General features: G+C 38.1%; 1 protein-coding gene across 1 annotated transcript; it reads right to left on the bottom strand.

The window, feature by feature from the left end:
• Window positions 1-4,832: 4,832 nt before the first annotated feature.
• On the bottom strand, window positions 4,833-18,258 carry LOC106870131 (tubulin polyglutamylase complex subunit 2). The gene is made up of 9 exons (XM_014916123.2): window positions 17,887-18,258; window positions 17,031-17,110; window positions 14,125-14,212; window positions 12,315-12,458; window positions 10,911-11,012; window positions 10,322-10,473; window positions 9,068-9,213; window positions 5,948-6,007; window positions 4,833-5,241 (listed from the first exon to the last, which is right to left on the bottom strand). The coding sequence occupies exons 1-9, from the start codon at window positions 17,945-17,947 to the stop codon at window positions 5,172-5,174; spliced, it is 903 nt and encodes a 300-aa protein (XP_014771609.2). The 5' UTR covers window positions 17,948-18,258; the 3' UTR covers window positions 4,833-5,171.
• Between the last annotated feature and the right edge of the window lie 750 nt (window positions 18,259-19,008).

The following is a 19,008-nucleotide window of genomic DNA, read 5'->3' as shown; positions in this document are numbered from 1 at the left end:
GGTTGATGGAAGACTTCAGCTTGTTGACATTGCTGTAGCGAGCTTTGCAGGCCTTGCCCTCGATATGTGCCCATACACTGTAGTCGGGTGGGTCAGGGTCAGACGACTGTAGTGGCCAAAATCCTTTGACAAGAAGTTCATGTTTGACCCCAGCTACTCTTGCAGAACCTGCTGAATGATGTAGTCTATCTTCATTATTTTTCTCACCTAGAGCTGGACTTTCATAGCCAAGATGTCCTTGTAGTCAGCTGCGGTGTGCCTGTAACCAGTCGCGAACCACACCAGCAGCATCTTCTTGCTATTCGAAGTCGCAATGCGAAGCATCATCAGGGAGGCTGGGTGCTTGGTTGTGGACATGTATAGACGTCCTGGTTGAAGCTGATCATGTGATCATTCTGATTGTTGATGACTAGATTGACCATGAGGTTGCCATGACACTTCAAGTCATTGAGTAGGTGACGGACTTGTTGTGGCCCAAGCACAGGAGAGTTGAGATCTTGATTTTTTTTTTTTTATTTTAAACTCTTGAGAGAGCAAAAGCTTGTGTAACAGGACTTTTGCAAAGCCTGGTATCTTTGTGAAATCCATTACTTTGAAAGGTCCTCTTCTTCTCCAAGCAACCTAATGTTTTTGGAGACTTGAGTTCTGCTCCCTAAATGACAGTATCCCTTTGGTAAAATTCTTTAAATCTCCATTATAGGAGTATCATATCCAAAATTAGCAACTGGTCAAGAGGTCAGACATGATCAACAATAATGGAAATTATGAGCAAGATGAAATTATGAACCAAATCAACAACCAAGATATTTACATACTACTCAGTGATTGCTGCCAATTCTTCAGAGATAGTTTTGGATAGCTGAGTAGTATTTGCAACTTCATTCTTACATTTTGTTTCTCAAGAAATAGTTTTAGTTTTTCTAAAATAAAGTACTTTGAGGATCTGTGTTGGATATGGAGTGAGTTTTTTTAAGAAGCAGAGGGTCGCTGCTTCAGCTCTTAAATTATGTGTGGTGTTGGTATATTGACTAGTGCCAAACCTGTAGCATATTGTTTCCATGGTGTATTTAATAAGGCTTCTATTACTTATTTGGAGTCCTTCCACTCAGTTTGATGTGAAGGAGTATCGCCATCAATGTTCTGGTTGTTGACATCGTCACCCAGCAATATTAAAAGGGCTACAGTAGTGGTTCTCAAACTTTTAGAAGTCGTGGCTCACTTGAAGCCTTTCAAAAAATTATGGGCACACTACACACAGAATGCTAAGACATATACTGCAAAATGTAAAGAAATATAGAAATAACTGAAAAAAGGGTAATATACCTTCATTCATTATCTATTTTGTACTGATGAGAAGTATGAGCTTGGTGTGTCTTGGCAATTTCTTCAATGTTGGGACGTATGTATGATAAGGAAACTCTCTGTCTTCCTTGTCAATAAACTGAAGATTTGTTCTATTTTTGCACTTGATTTCGGTGAGAGTGGAAAATCCTAATTTGCAAAGGTAATGTTGAAAATTACTGTAAAATAGCTAAAGCTTTTTTGGATATTGACTGGTATTCTTCTCTGATTTCTTATATTCAATCTTCAATCCACCATCGATGGATATAGCTGCTAGTTGGTTAATGTTAAACTAGCGTCGTATGAAATTTTTATGAATGGATTTTGAATCCAGTATATTTTTCAGTGTTATGTTAGTGGATATGATAATTCAATTTATCTTCCAAATTTGTCAAATGTTCGAGTATTAAAGAGAAGATATCATTTATGCAAGTTCTACTTATCAAAGAAAACCTTTGCAAATTATCCACAGATTCTTCACCGAGCCGCAAACTTCACTGATTGTTGGCTTCCTGACTTTTCCTGTTGGTGTTCGGTTGCAGTCACTTCCTTGCATCTACTTGCTCCATTCAGTTCTCATTAGTTACTTGAATGGTTTGTTGATACCGATGTCCAGAGGTTGAATTTGTCTTGTCAGGCCACCAGTAATAACTGCCAATTGGGTTTCTGACCTTTCTGCCAACTTTTTTGTTCCATCAGTTTTATGTGCCCTAAACTGATCTAACACTGGCATAGATGGCTTCTTAAAAAGGTTCCCAGGTCTCTTACTCCAAAGCTTCATACCATCTTGATACATCCGGTCCTTTGCATGAACATGCACAAGAGCTCCTTCTGGTAGCTTCTCCTTTGGAAGTGTCTTCCTTTTGAAAATGAGCATGAGTGGCAACTGGGTACCATCAGCACAGTTGTGCAACGAGTCTTCTTATGCCCTCTTGTCTCGATGGCTAGTGTTTTGGTCCCTTTTTGATTCACCGTTTTGTTGGAAGGAGCATCAAAGTTAAGTGGAACTTCGTCCATATTTGCTGTGTGGCAAAGTTCAAAGTTGGTATTCTTGGATAAATTAATGATATAAGAATGAAACTTAATCTTTTCTTCATAAGCATCAGGCATCTTCTGAGCAAGCTTGGTTCTAGTCCTTAGACTCAAACCATTCCTCTTCATAATACAGAAGCAGCAGATAGGCAGGTCTTCAGAAACAGTTGTTTCGTCTGTCTCTTGTCTTTCCTCTTTGCTCTTTTTTATCTCCTGAGCAATTCTTCTTCTTTGACCGATGAGGATCTTTGTCAAAACAAATGCACCAGTTTGCCTTTGGCTTTCGACCCAGTGTTTGAGTTTTTCCTCCAGATTTTGCCACCTTGCCTTTTTGCCTTGTGCTGCTCTCTTCATCCTTGGCATCTGTACAAGTTCATCTTTGTGCTTTCTCCACAGTCCAGTCATGGCAGCTGTAGGAGGAGGCCCAAACTGTCTTGCTTCAGCTTTATTTCCATTCCCTTCTGCAAACTGTATCATTTTCAATTTGAAATTTGCTGAATATGTTATGCACTTTTTATTCTTGGACATTTTTGCTCTAATAGAAAACAAAAACCTACAAAGAGTAATGCACAATCAATTTAAGTAACAGTTGACAATAGTTAAGATTGTGTCTCAACCGAATTTCCATATTTGGTCATGCTACATTCATGCCTGTTTCAGTGTGAGCTGCATTGCCATATATGGCTATTGAGCATGCTTGCTGTCTCTGATAGGTTGTATGACCTCTATATGCAGCCTGGGTTTTTTAAAAAGTGTTAATGTTTTCACTTGCATGTTCGCTCACAATTTTAAATACAATGTAGTTTTGTGTTAATATAAAAATATTTGTTTAGCAGTCTCGATGAGCATGAGTAAGTACTGTTTGGCAGACAGTTATCATTCATGATGGCTGCTTTATGTGCATGCCATTGCTTGACAAATGGATAGTGACTCACCCAATAGGACATCGCAACCCGTCGGGTGTTGGCCTGAAGCTTGTGATGTTGTAAGTCATGGATATTTGAGGTTCGAGGATTTAAGTAATTTATTCATATCTATAATACTATCATGTCGTGTATAAGAAGCTCCCATATTTTTTTAACCTAATTTTTGACAAAAAAGGGTCCCTTATACACGTTAAAATCTCTCTCTTGTGTCATGGTATATTCATGCCTTTGACAAATCATGACTTGTTCCTCCTCCAGTTATTTCTTTCTCGCTCTGCACGTTCAATCTCTTCTTCATCCAGTTGAATGTCTTCATTCTCTGCCTTCCTCTCGCTCTCCCTCCCACCAGCTCAGCCTCCACCATGTAACGCTCCATTCCATCATCTTCTCTGAGAAAATGACCAACAAATCTCCACTGTCTCTCTCTCTGCTAGTATCCATCGACTGTCTCTTCACTTTCATCCTCTTCAACACTTCCACATTCGTCACCCTCTGCACCCACCAGATTCTAAGCATTTTTCTGTAAAACCACATTTCTGCAGCTTTGAGTCTCTTCTCCATGACTTTGCTTATTGTCCAAGACTCACATCCATACATTAGCACCGACCAGATGTAGCACTTCAATAGTCTTTTCTTGACTTCCAGTCCATTTCTCTTTGCACAAAAAATGCTCCTCATATCCATAAAAGTCTTCTTTGCTAATCCAACTCTGCCCTTGATGTCCATATCTGACCTTCCATCTGATGTTATCTAACTTCCCAGATATATGAAACTGTCCTCCTGCTCTATCCCAGTTCCATTCACCGTCAAGCAGTATGTGGGTACCGGTGCTTTCCTGGCACAGACCATTGGGAGGGTTTTCTGGCAGTCAATCATCAATCCAAGCTTTCCACTCTCCTCAGTCACGATATTAATCGATTCCTGAAGCTTCTCTTCTGTGTCCGCAAACAAAGCCAGATTGTTTGCGGACCTCGGGTTGTTGTAATTCCTTTCCTTCCGTTGTAGCCCTGCAATTGTCGTGATCTTGCTTAGGGCTTTCTCACGATACACATTAAAATAAGGTAATCAATAAAATAAAGGAGTTCTTATCTAGAATAAGATGGAAACCATTTTACCATGATTGAAGTCCATTATTGTTGCATTTGTCAAACATCATTCATAAAACTGACAATTTTGACATAGCTTGCCCAGTCTTCTACTTATCAGATGTCGGCAGCAAATGGAGCATAAATTGTCAGTGTATGCTTAAATACTATTTAAACTTTTGCAGTTCATTGCTTAAGAGTAAAAGGTAAAAATTAAAACTTTTGCATTTTATTTAATAAATGTGGTTACTCTAATTTTTAATAAATCTTTGTTGCAATATATCAACAGAATGTAAAACTAAGTAAATTAGTTGACAGCTTTTGCATTTTATAAATTTTATTTATATTCAATGTTGGCTTAAATATAATTTGTATCAAATTGTTTGAATTTTATTTATATTCTTTTCCCAAATGTGTAAAGAGAAAAAAAAAAAGATAAAGTCTCCAGGAAAATAAAATCATTGTTTCAATTTATTTATTGACTTCTGTTTTTTTTTTCTTTTTTTAAACATTGTATTCTTCCCAGAAGCAACCAGACAATGGTGTGTTGCTCCTGTCTCTATTTCAGTGTTAAATCTCTCGTCTGATGTAGCACCAATTACATGTCCCTCCATCCGCTCAACTAGTTGTGATTTGATAGAAATAAAAACTGGAAATATTTGAGATCTGATCCACCAACCCATCATGGAATTCCTAACTTCAAACAGGAATCAACTCCAACCATGACAATGAGCAGCTCATGCCAGCACGAAAACCAGGTTTCAAATAATTTTTGAAGATTATTCATTTATTTGTTTCCTTTTAAAGTATTATTTTGATTTATAGGAACAAGTCTTGGGTTGACCAAGCCAGTTTGTCTGTGGGGGGATAAAAAAAAGAAAAGAAATATAAAACTGAAGTTTAAGTAAACTTCATTTTAACTCTTTAGCATTTAGATTACTCTATCGAAGTATATCCACACATACTTATTCACTTTATCCTCGTCGTTTAACATCTTTCCATGCTGGCATGGATTTTTTTCTCCATGGTAACTGTAGTGAATCTGCCTTTAGAAGTTAAAATATGTTACATATTTTAACTAGCCTAAAGTTCACTTATGCCTAAACACTACTTGGTGCTGATACTGTTGAATTTCTCCCAACCAATGGGGAAACAGTCAATGTTGTTGACTGTATTTTTAAAGCCACAGCTTTAAGTCTATCCAGAATTACCTCTCTTTGTTATTTCTCATTGATAATGGCTAATGAACTAGAAACACTGTGTCTGAATCCAATAAAGGGCAATACTTGGTAGATATGGTATTTTTACACCTTTTACCATAAGATAGAATTTTTTTTTCCTCCACAGTAACAGCAGTGAATTTGCCTTTGGAAGTTAAAATATGTCACAAATTTGCTTATGCCTAATCACTGCTTGGCACTGGTACTGCTGAATTTCTCCTGATCTAGGGGTCCAATAGCACAGCTCGGTCAAAGTTTTAGTCAAAGCTGCAGCTTTAAATCTACCTATACATGCACACACTCTCTCTCTCAGTGGAACAAAGCAAAAGGTAACAAAGAATACCTGTTCTGAACTGGCCTCTTTTTTAACATTTGATTGATTTGTTGAGCTGCAGGCGGTTTTCTGTAAAGAAATGTTTGTTAAATTTTTAATCATTTATTTACATACCTTTATTTCAATAACAGCATATTTTGTAATGGCTTAACACAAGCACAAGTTTCTAATAGGAAACAGAAAGACACAAACAATGGTTGCCAGATATTAACATAATCTTAAATATTGATGGATATTTTGTATACGAAAAGAAAATATGATTCTACTAAGTAGATTGTCAGCATTGGATGCAAGCATAGCTGTGTGGTTGATAAGTTTGCTTCCTGATCACATGGTTTTCGGTTCAATCCTACTGCATGGCACTTGAGCAATTTGTCATTCTTCATTTATATTTTCAATTAATTGAAATTCAAGGGTTGTCTCCTCTACATTTTTTGTCCACAATTAGTCATTCCTTTACCTGTGTTATATTTTGAAGGGTTGTTTCCCCTACATTTCTTGAAAAGAATTGTCATTAATACTAATTTTTTTTTTTAATTAATTAGTTTCCTGGTACCCTACATAGAATCTGTCAGTGTCCACTTCATGCAGTAGGTACCCCGTGAATAGTCCCCCACCAGTTATTTTTGCTTTTTAATACTTTACAGTATATAGACATATTACTTTGAAGGCATGTGGCTTGATAGTGTAGGTACTGGCCTCAAAATTGTAAGGTCAAGGGTTCAATTTCCAGATGAGGTGGTGCAGTGTGCTCTTAACCCTTTCATTACCAACCTGGCCACAGCCGGCTGAAAAAGTTTTTGGCTCAGATGACCGGCCTGGCCAAACAAACCCATTCATATTTAAATGTGAATTTCAGCACAAATCTCATTAGTACATTCGTGAAGACATGTGATTTCACTTTGTAAATAGTCGAGTTACAGTTTCCGACAGTGATCGACATGATATCTGAGTTCTGCAAATTTTGGGAGATTTTTTTTCCACATTTTTGCTTTGGCGATTTTTTTTAAAACTTTTAAAATGGAAAACTGTTTCAAGCTATCAAGCAGTGATTCTGAATTTGAGGGCTTTTCAATGAAAGATATGGAGAAATCAAACAAATGTAAGCTTGTAAGTTTGTTTGAAGCAATTACTATGGAAACAAACTGTTACACAGAAAGTAAACAAACCGAGGAAAAAACAGCTTGTGGTTTATGTGTATTTATCTGTAATTACAGTCACTTTGAGTCAAAAGTTTCGCAATAGAATTGATTAATAACCTTTTCTTCAATTGCATTCCAGAAATCATATTAATATGTTGATAAATAAAAAAGTTACAGTTGTTTAATGAAACCAGTCTAAATTTGTCCAGTGTGCAAATAATTCTGCCAGCTCACTGCCTTTCTGTGACCATTAGGATAAGTAGCAGACGAGTGCTTTAGTTAAATTAATTTACTATTAGTCTGTCCAACTTTGTGCTAATTAAAGAACTTGTTATAATTAGCACAGTTTTGTATGCAGTGTTTGGTGGATTGCAGTTTTCACTTCAAATGAGTCAACCTAACACATTTTATTTCAATTTCCTACCACCATCTCTGAAGGGAAGTGATCAGCTGATCTGATGGCCAACAGATGCAGTGAAGGCTAGGTTTGGCAGTGAGAAATCGGTCAGAGAACATTTAGTGGTCAGTGACATGGGTAGGTGATGATATTTGATATTAAACTGGTGCAGACAGGTTGTGAATAAAAATATTTTAGTTAGTCTATGCAAAACATCAGTGTCGATGTGTAGGGTGAGTTTAACAAGCAAGAAGATTTGACTGAATTGAATTCACTGAGGTACATAACATCAAGCAGCGATGAATAAGGACAAATATCCTCAATAAAGAACAATAATAAGCTGAACACCTGATGGTGGTCAGTAAGTGTTAATAAAACCCTGGATGGGGTAAAGATAACTAGACACAAGCTGGGAGAGCATGAGATGTCTTGGAACAACTGTTTTGGTGTCATTGATTCAATGCTGATTTATTTGGCATTAAATGCTTTAAAGTTTGTGTTTTCTCCCTCCTGTAAATACAACACTGGACATATTTAAAATTCCCCATGTGTCTCAGTGATGTTCCACTAACATCCACATGTCAATCCAGTTCGCAAAAAAAATTAAAAGGAGAGGTGACAACATGCACCCCTGCCAACATGCAACACCATGCTGAAAGGTTTCAACTTGGCACCATTTACCCAAACATCTGGACATTCTTACGGGATTTCACAGCAAGCAGAAGTTGCCTATTAATCCCAAACTCCAGCAAAACCCTCCACAGCAGGCCCTGTGGTACAGAGCACACTGGGAAGACTTTCTTGAGAGGATTGATGTCTCAGCCTTCACAACGCTAATTCTCATCCCTGTCTTGCAACACTCGATAGTAGACCCGTTCAATGTCTGCTGAAGGTCACCTAGTGAGGAGACAAGGAGCAAAATGTCATCTACAAATACCAACCAATAATCTTATACCCACTGATTGCAATACTACTTCCAAAACAGCTGCACATGTCAATCCAGTTCATAAGCGTTATGTCAAACAGAGGTGATAACATGCACCCCTGCCAAAGTCCAACACCACGTTGAAAGGTTTCAGCCTAGCGCCATTTACCGAAGTGGGGGAGGCACTTGGCTTAGTGGTTAGGGTGTTGGACTCATGATCGCAAGATTGTAGTTTCGATTACTGAACTTGGGCAACATGTGTTCTTGAGCAAAACGTGAATTGCTTCAATTCACGTTGCTCCAGCCCACTCAGCTGGCAAAAATGAGTCCCAGTACTTACTTTTTTAAATTAGGTGCTTGTTTTATCTTTTGCTGAACCACTAAGTTATGGGGGAGATAAACAAACCAACACTGATGTCAAGCAGTGGAGAGGGAGCAAACACAAACACACATATATGATGAGCTTCTACACAGTTTCTATCTACCAAATTCACTCACAAGGTATTGGTTGGCCCAGGGCTATAGTAGAAGACACTTGCCCAAGGTGCCATGCAGTGGGACTGAACCTGGAACCATGTGGTTGGGAAGCAAACTTTTTAACCACATAGCCATGCTTAGACGTTTTTTTTCTTTTTCTTAGATAAGTTTTTAATTAAAAGACTTACTTTTTTTCATTCTTTCCTTTGAAAACTTTGGAGACGTCCAATTGGTTTGGTGTTACCGAGAGAGAATCCTTCAAATCATGTTCATAAGTTCTTCCACGGGAAACATCAGTTTGAATACGGCTAGGAGCATATATGTTAAACCATTGCTGTTAGTGAACAGTTGTAAATAGATTAGTAATGAAAATCAAAACATGACAGCTTCATACAAAACAAAATAGCTTCATTAAATCCATTTATGAAATGCAGGATAAAATATTTTTTAATTCTAATAAAGTTTTTCCTAACAATGGCCATATTGATGTTTTGCAAACAACTTGTACACGCAGGTGCTTCCAGTCGAGAGCTTTGCATACCGGAAGCCAGCAAGTGTATGGGGTCATCAGGAGAGAATGCACCCCGTTTCGGGGCCTACCTCTCGATGCCATAGCAACCACTTTCACACCATCTCGCCCGGTTTTGGGTGTCCTCCTTTTCCAAATCAACCCTCCTCCTCCACCTGTCCCCTTCCACCTTTTCCTCGTTCTACCTTGCTTTCACGCTCCATTTACCACAGATGCAATCACCCTCCTCAGAACATGCTCTTCATCTCTCCTCACCGCATGCCCATATCACCTCACTCCATTCGCCCTTGCCAACCATTCCACCGTTTCCTCCAACCCCAGCATTCCCATCACATCCTCAGTCCCCCTCTTATCAAACAGCTTCACCCCCACATATTTCTCTCACCATTGCTCTCTCAGTCCTTTCCAAATTTGCTATTTCTCTCTCCCTCAGATACTATGTCTCACTCCCATACAGCATTGCAGCTCTCACACAACTATAATAGACCCTTCTGAAAGAAGATTCTATAAAACTTTTAAGCATCGAATGGCTGTGGGGGTCCAAAATGGTCCATAGATAAAAAACGGTCCCCACCGTCGCTTGACAACTGATGCTGGTGTTTACATCCCCGTAACTTAGCGGTTCGGCAAAAAGAGACTGATAGAATAAGTACTAGGCTTACAAAGAATAAGTCCTGGGGTCGATTAGCTTGGCCACAGTCAAATGACTGAAACAAGTAAAAGAGTAACCTCTGGCATAAAGCAACCAGCTGTAATGCCAAGGTTGACTTGGCCATTTATCTTTTCGGTGATTGAATGAACATTGGGGTCGATATAATCGACTAACAACATTCCAACACCCACCCACCCCGCCACCTAAAATTGCTGGCATTGTGCCAAAATTTGAAACTGTAAATTAGAACAAAGTTTGTACCTTTGCCTGCATCGATAAGCCAATGTCTGTGAAGATGTACTGCCATTGGGGCAGACCAAGATGCAGCAACATCAAACGATAATAAGTTATGAAAGTTGCCACTAAGAAATGCCATCTGAGAGACCGATCGAGGAACCAGATTTCACTGCAACCTGCAAGAAGAGATCTTGTTGGCTTTTATGACGAGATAATGATGGTGTTGTTGTTGTTGTTGGTAGGTTGTAGTGAGAATAGTAAATGGTGATGAAAATGGTATTGATGGTTGTGGTGATAATGTTGATGGTACTGAGGGTGGTGGCGGTGGTGGTGAGAATGGTATGGGTAGTTGGTAGTGGTGATGATGATGTTGGCATTGTGGAAGGAGGTGGTGGCATTGATGGTGGTGGTGTTGAGAATGGTACAGGTCGCTGGTAGTGGTGATGATAATGATGACGATAATGAAGAAGATGATGATGATGATGATGATGCATTCTGATAACTCAAATGAGTAAATAAAAGATAAGCGACAAATCACAATCAGAAACTAAACTGACCTTCACTTTTCACTTCAGTTACATCAAGATGTCTAAATGTTAATTAAGGGCCTTACCTGAATGCGAATTACGGTAAACCAGACACACCTTACCAAGTCCAGCACAGGGATCCAACTCAAATATTCGATAGGAGGAGGTAAAAGATGGTTTCTTTAAACCTAAGAAAATAAAAGCAAGAAGTCAATGAGATCTCCAAAGAAGAGGAAATTGTCAAGGATGTGTTTTAACATGATCGTTTAATCATACACCATAGTGGTTGTGGTGATGGTGGTGGCAGACAGCAGTGATGGTGGTGGTGGTGGTGGTGGTGGTGGTGGAGGTAGTGTTTAGTCTTATCTGTTTCAGTCATTAGACGGTGGCCATGCTGGAGCACCGCATGGTACTTATTTTATCAGACTGTTTTGCTGAACTGCTAAGTTATGGGGATATGAACACACCAGTTGCCAAGCAGTGGTGGTGGTGGTGGGGGACAAAGACACACACACGTGTGTGTGTGTGTATGTATGTATATATATATATATATATATATAAATTCAAAAAGGGATAAAACTCTTTTACAAGAATTTTATCAGGAAGCCAGTGTGTAAAAAAATTCATAAGGGAAATTTCTATTCCCAAGAATATAATTATTCGTTTATATTTATATAAAGGGCATTATTACAGAAAATAATAACGCCACACAGTGGACTTCTCAAAATAACCACATTTAGTACCTAATGCAAGGAAAAACAACCAACAGAAGACGACCAAAGAAAGTTGGTCGTCTTCTGTTGGTTGTTTTTCTTCGCATTAGGTACTAAATGTGGTTATTTTGAGAAGTCCACTGTGTGGCGTTATTATTTTCTGTAATAATGCCCTTTATATATATATATATATATATATATATATATATATCTCATCATCATCATCGTTTAACGTCCGCTTAGCATGGGTTGGACGATTTGACTGAGGACTGGTGAAACCGGATGGCAACACCAGGCTCCAATCTGATTTGGCAGAGTTTCTACAGCTGGATGCCCTTCCTAACGCCAACCACTCAGAGAGTGTAGTGGGTGCTTTTACGTGTCACCCGCACAAAGGCCAGTCAGGCGGTACTGGCAACGGCCACGCTCAAAATGGTGTATTTTATGTGCCACCCGCATATATATATATATATATATATATATATGAGGGCACATGGCCTGGTGGTTAGAGTGGTGCACTCACAAGTGCAAGATCATGATTTCAATTCCTAGACCAGGTGGTGTGTTGCATTTTTGAGAGAACGATAGAATAAGTACTAGGCTTCCAAAGAATAAGTCCTGGGGTCGATTTTCTTGACTGAAGGTGGTGCTCCAACATGGCCGCAGTCAAATGACTGAAACAAGTAAAAGAGTAAAAGAGAAACTCTCCTGTCTCTAATGCTACTCTTTCACACGGCAGCAATTACAACAACAACAACAAAAATAAAGATTTCTCACCGGAAACTTCATCTTCTGATTCTGTATCAGAGTCTTGTTCTTTTGTAACTGTTTTCCCTGCCACTTTCTTAGACTTTCCAGTTATTTCTACGATGTCATCCACTGGGTGCAAATACATCAGTCCTAATGGATACGGATTGGAACCTGTAACATTCATATCAGAATGAGAATAAAGGAGTAAACAGATCTTCTTCAGCATCATCATAACTATGACAACCATCGTAATTTTCACTACAAGGTGCGTTATCATAACTATGACAATCATCACCACATCTCTTTCATTATCGTCACCATCATTATAGTTATAGCAATCATCACATAATCATTATGATCACCATCATCACTATAATTATAGCAATCTCCTAATATAATAATGAGTGTAGTGTTTATATATATATATATAGTAACGCCCTTAATATAAATAAATATATTTAAGGGGAATAATTTTAAAAATTTCCCTTATGATGTTTTTCATGCTGACTACTTGATAAATTCTTATAAAGATTTTATCCTATTTTAAAATTATATATAATATATATATATTTGTCCAGAATCACACTGGACGCAGAGGGGGAGAGAAAATAGTAATTCAGTGAAGGAGAAGTAGTGAGAGTAATAGGCCTGACTGAGAGTGAGTGAGAGAAAGGAAGGGGTGATAGATGAATAAGGAAGGGATGAAAAAAAAAAAACAATCAGGAACTGGTAAGGCCAGGGTCTACACCAGGTTCCACAGTCTGTTTTGGTCTGGTTTCTACAGCTGGATGCCCTTCCTAACACCAACCACTTTACAGAGTGTACTGGGTGCTTTTCACATGGCACCATCACCAGTGCCTTTTATGTGACACCAGTAGCAGTGCCTTTTATGTGGCACCAACCCAAGTGCTTTTTACAAGGTATCGGCACAAGTGCTTTTTACGTGCCACCGACACAGGTGCCAGTTACATGTCAAATTAAAGAAAATCTGAAAAATTGCCATTTCTGAAAAGAGTCATTGGAGGTGTCCCTACTTCTCACAGCATCAGAAAAGGGAGTTTTTTCAAAGCTGTGGGTGGGGGGGGGGACCAGTTTCTGCAGGTAATAGTAATAACATTTTGAACAGATATATCTGTTTTCCATGTACAAAATGGTTTGACATTTCACTCATCACACTGTGACAAACAGACAGACATTATAGTAGCTAACAATAACAGCAACAATAACAAATTCCTGAAGGTCTGTCACCACTGTCACCCACAGCCCTCTTCCCTCCCCCATACAATATCAACCTCAACTACAACACAACTTGCTGCCCACCACCACCAGCAAGGCCAACACCAGTGACAACCATCCTGTATTGAGGACATTTATATTATCTCACCTTATGCTATCTCTCACTCTCTCCCTTGCTCTCTTTGTATCTCTCTCTCTCTCTTTGTATATCTCTCTCTCTCTCTTTGTGTGTATATACATATATATATATATATATATATATATATATAAATACAAGTATTTGTGTGTACACACAAATGTGTATATATACAAATAAATATTTATATGTATATATACACATTTGTGTATACACACAGATATTGTGCCTATATAAATATATGTTCAAGTATACACACAAATATTTGTGTATATATATATATATATACACACATATATATGCTCACACATAGATATACATGTGTATGTGTGTATCTATTTACAATTTGTGAAAAAGAAAAGCTCTTAGTTACATGGAGAATACAAAAGAAATTTAAAGGAATGAAAAAACATCACAATGAAAGCATGAGATAGAAATTTGAATAGAAGCTGGTATATAACTTACTGTCAATTTTGACTGACCAGGTCAGTTTTATTCCATTAGTTGTCAGATAATAATTCTTTAGATCATCAGGAAGTAAACAGGAATTTTTCTAAAATGGAAATAATAAAAAAAATAATAATAATGGCTTCTGATCTTATCTGATTGGAAGTGTTGTCATGCACATTCTATTATCTTGGTATAAAAGATGGGCTACAGCAATGTCAGTTGTTTGACTTTAACCAATTGAGAATGTCCCTTGGTGGCTGACCATATGTGCATCTCTGATCACAAGCAGAAGTAGTTGGGGAGCATCATAGCCATGTGTTGAGAAGAATTCTTTGGGGGTTTGGATAATTCATTTCTGGAAACATGGGTGTTTCATTCAACATCCTTAAATAACCCTTATTTAGGGACCTTTACTCAACCTGAAGAAAATTCTAACTGGGCCCCACCTGCGAGAATCCTTGACCAGTACCAGATCAATCCCAAAATCTAATCAGTTTGAAACATCCCTGAAAGTTTCATCCGAATCCATCCAGTGGTTCTTCAGATATCTTGTTCACGGACAAACAAACAAACATTGAAAACAATATCTCTGCCTTCGCTAAGGCGGAGGTAATAATGGTTTCAAATTTTGGAACAAGGCCAGCAATTTTGGATGCAGAGTAAGTTGATTAGATTAACCCCAGAACTGACTGATACTTATTTTATCAATCCTGAAAGGCAGAGTCAACCTCAGCAGAATTTGAACTCGGAACCCAATGACAGATAAAATGCCACTAAGTATTTTAGACGGTGTGCTAACAATTCTGCCATCATTTATTTCATTCATCATTATCATTTAACGTCCACTTTCCATGCTGGCATGGGTTGGACGGTTTGATTGAGGACTGGCAAGCCAGATGGCTGCACCAGGGTCTAGTCTGATCTGGCAGAGTTTCTACAGCTGGATGCCCTTCCTAATGCCAACCACTCCGAGAGTGTAGTAGGTGCTTTTACTTGCCACCAATACAAGGGCCGGTCAGGCAGTACTGACAACGGCCACACCCAAATGGTGTTTTTTACGTGCCACCTACACAACGACCTTGCTCAATAAATGAACCAACTTGGAATATCATCCAATCAAACTTTCTTTTCATTGGCCAAATACAATTCACATTGAGTTTTATAATTCTCAGTAAGATTTCTCACTGAAACAAAATTCTTCAGTTTGGACATCATGGATTTTAACTGGAACAATTTAAAGGAATGACAGAAACTTGGAACAACATGGCCACAGTCCAATAACTGAAACAAGTAAAGGATAAAAGTAAAAAGGATATTGGGTTAATCCTTTCTCTCTCTCTCTCTCTCTCTCTGTTTCTCTCCCTCTTTCTGTCTCTCACTTTCTTAGAATTGGTTACAGAGAATTGTGAGAAGGGTGTCGTAGGAGACCACTCACAGTAGTCTGTAACGTCAGAAAGGACACAAGACTCAAGTGGTATAATTAAAGATTTCATGAGTGCTCAGGCAAACACCACCCACACGTCAAGCATTGAGGCTTACTGATGATGATGATGATGATTAATTAATTTCTCAAGAGCCCTTACAGAAGATGGTCAGCGTCCTGTTTACTTTTGCATATTCAAAGACTGAGTCAGTGCAGTAAATATACATGTGTGTGTGTGTGTGTGTGTCAGTAGTCATGCCTGGGTGGTAAAAAGTTTACTTCCCAACAACATGGTTCTGGAGTCAGTCTTACTATGTGACACCTTAGGCAAGTGCCTCCTACTATAGCTCTGATGAAACCAAAGCCTTGTGAGCAGATTTGGTAGAGAGAAACTGAAAGAAGAAACTGTCGTGTGTGTTTGTATGTATACACATACATGCACACATATATATATTATATACACACACACATATATACATATATATATATATAAATTAAAGGAGATACACACACATATATATATTATATACACACACACACATATATATATATATATATATATATATATATATATAAAAGGAGAGAAACAGTGCATCCTATATATATAGTTTGATAAATGCCAAAGCAAGAAAATCTTGGGCCTTGAGTCACTTTATTGCTTCTGCTAAATATCAATGAATACATATATATATATATATTATGTAGGTGGTATAAATCCCAGCTGTTTCCTCTCGAAGCACATCTGTTTATTCTATTATTACAATCCAATCAATTAGCAAATGAAACACACATAACGGGGAATAAATAATACCATAAAATTCCCAATTTCTTGTTTTGTTTTATATATATGTATATATATACAAATACATGCGTGGCCGTTGCCAGTACCGTGTGACTGGCCCTCGTGCCGGTGGCACGTAACAGCACCCACTACACTCTCGGAGTGGTTGGCATTAGGAAGGGCATCCAGCTGTAGAAACTCTGCCAAATCAGATTGGAGCCTGGTGCAGCCTTCTGGCTTGCCAGTCCTCAGTCAAATCGTCCAACTCATGCTAGCATGGAAAGCGGACGTTAAACGATGATGATGATGAAGCATTGGTCCTTGCTTGAAGTACGTCCCATAAAAAGTAATCGAAATGGTTGAGATCTAGGCTATTACTGGACCAGATGTTGGCCCTCACAAAAAAAAATGGCACCTTTTCACCAAGGAAGGTATGTGTTGCTTTTGACCCATAGCATGGGGCAGAATCCTGGATAAGCAGCACATTGTCAAGCCCAAGAAATGAAGTGTTTTGCTCAAGAATGCAAAGCACCACCTAGTCTGTGAACTGAAACCACAATGCTATGGTTATGATTGCAACACTCCAGCCACTAAGCCTCGTGCCTTTACTATTCCATCCCAACTTACCAAATAATACCAAATTTTTAGTTAAGTTTGATAGAATATTTCATGAATTCCTAAACTAACCAATGTAACAGAAAAGTCAAATGTTTTTACCTGTTCCCATGAAGAAAGAGCTTCTTTGGTTGTGCCAGTTCGTTCGTGTAATTTCACGTTACACACCCCAGTTTTAGTTTCTGTAATCAGGTATTAAAATAATTCTTAGATAAATTTAATAACAATGGTTTCAAATTATTGGTACGGGGCCAGCAAGTTCGGGGAAGAGGATAAGTTGATTCATCGACCCCCTAGTACTTATGTCCGGCAAGCTTAACTATTTTTGCCAACTCGCCGCCAAAAATAATAGACACTTTTATACATGTTTTCCTAGATATAGATAATTTTTATTTCACGGAGTTTTTTTTTTTTGGCGAAAGGAAAGAATATGCACACTCAGTGTTTAGGGTTAGGGTTAGGGATTTTGTTACGCCGAAAGCAGGTGGTGTACGGCTAACCAAAGCCTTGTGAGTGGATTTGGGAGACGGAAACTGGAAGAAGCCCGTCGTATATATATATGTGCGTGTGTGTGTGTATCTTTGTGTGTCTGTGTTTGTCCTCCCAACATCGCTTGACAACCGATGCTGGTGTGTTTATGTCCCCGTAACTTAGCGGTTCGGCAAAATAGACCGATAGAATAAGTACTAGGCTTACAAAGAATAAGCTCTGGGGTCGACTTGCTCGACTAAAGGCGGTGCTCCAGCATGGCCGCAGTCAAATGACTGAAACAAGTAAAAGAATAAATTTTTTCAACCATAAATAATAATTATAAAGTGAACTTCCAAAATAGCAGTTACGAATAAAACTGAAATCTCTTCTCCACACAACCCAGGGTTTTCAACATTTTATACTATAACACATTGCAAAACACTTCTAAATTAATCAATTAATGGCAATAAAATTTCATGAAATTTACCTAAATATTTCACAACGGAAAATGTAATTCGTTGCATTATTTCTGAGGCGTTTTCTTCCATTATAATGAATACCTGTTCAGGTGGCTCCAACAAATTAGTAAGACTTAATTTTTCAGTATGTTAAAACCTTTTATAGTTCAGTGGTAACCGGTGATTATTACATCCTTGCTTTTGTTAAATATTTCACTGTTTTATTTTCAGTGTATATACGACTGAATTTATGAGACTTCACTGGATATTATTCCAAAGATTTGCCGAGATTTGATCAATAACTGTAGTGATATTTTCAAGGAGAGAAATAAAAAGAAAAAGAAACATTATTTGGTAATAAACAGATAGATGACATTTTAATATCGGCACCGCCCCTAGTTGCTATGGTAACTGACCAATGTAAACAGAGCTCTTTCTCGCACACTCACTCGCTTTCCGTCTCCATTGTAGATTTGTTTTCGCCTTATGATTTTTTCCATTCATTATTTATCTCGTGGCGGAAGCAGAATACGCTACAGGTTAAATTCTTACAAGGAATCTTTTACTCACACATACATAAACTAACACTCGACTTGCACTCACAGAGACACGCTTGCATTACTATCTTTTTCGTTTTTCTTACCTGAAGTAATTACGATCTTCTGTTGGATACATGTAAATGTATATGTATGGTAAATATTGATAACGTAATTCTCACAACTACAGTTGGATAGCGACATTCCTTTTCTACAATCTTAGATTTATTCTCTGTTACACTAATAATTCGTTGTAAACTATAGTTGGTTTAATATCTACCTTAGTAAGTGAAAACTCGCTAAGAGTTGAACGGACAGCAGGAGAAATGTTCAGAGGAAGAAATCCTGTCGAACGTTTCTGACACTCTTTTGCTGTTATTTTAATGCCACCTTTAGCGGGGTTTGAACATGGAACCTTTTGATGATCTTATCGTTCGGCCACCAAGACCACCGCTCGAACTTGCACTATTTCAAACTGAATTTCTTTCATCCTATGTTTAGTGGCTTGCTAGATTCCTTTCAAATTTTATTATATTTATAGGCTTTTATTTTCCCGATAGCAACATATCGATATCGATCAATATTCTATTAATACATTTTGTCTAGACTGTGATC

Source organism: Octopus bimaculoides, chromosome 12 (genome assembly GCF_046866305.1).
Source record: "Octopus bimaculoides isolate indiv1 chromosome 12, ASM4686630v1, whole genome shotgun sequence".
Lineage (NCBI taxonomy): Eukaryota > Metazoa > Mollusca > Cephalopoda > Octopoda > Octopodidae > Octopus > Octopus bimaculoides.
This window is presented reverse-complemented; position numbering and strand designations above follow the sequence as displayed.

What these genes read in the sequence shown, in the direction of transcription:
- LOC106870131 (XM_014916123.2), bottom strand. Translation starts at nt 17,947, where the DNA reads ATGGAAGAAAACGCCTCAGAAATAATGCAACGAATTACATTTTCCGTT. An exon ending in TTCCGTTGTGAAATATTTAG is followed by an intron (nt 17,111 to 17,886) that starts GTAAATTTCATG and finishes ACCTGATTACAG; the next exon opens with AAACTAAAACTGGGGTGTGT. An exon ending in GCTTATCGATGCAGGCAAAG is followed by an intron (nt 9,214 to 10,321) that starts GTACAAACTTTG and finishes GTTCACTAACAG; the next exon opens with CAATGGTTTAACATATATGC.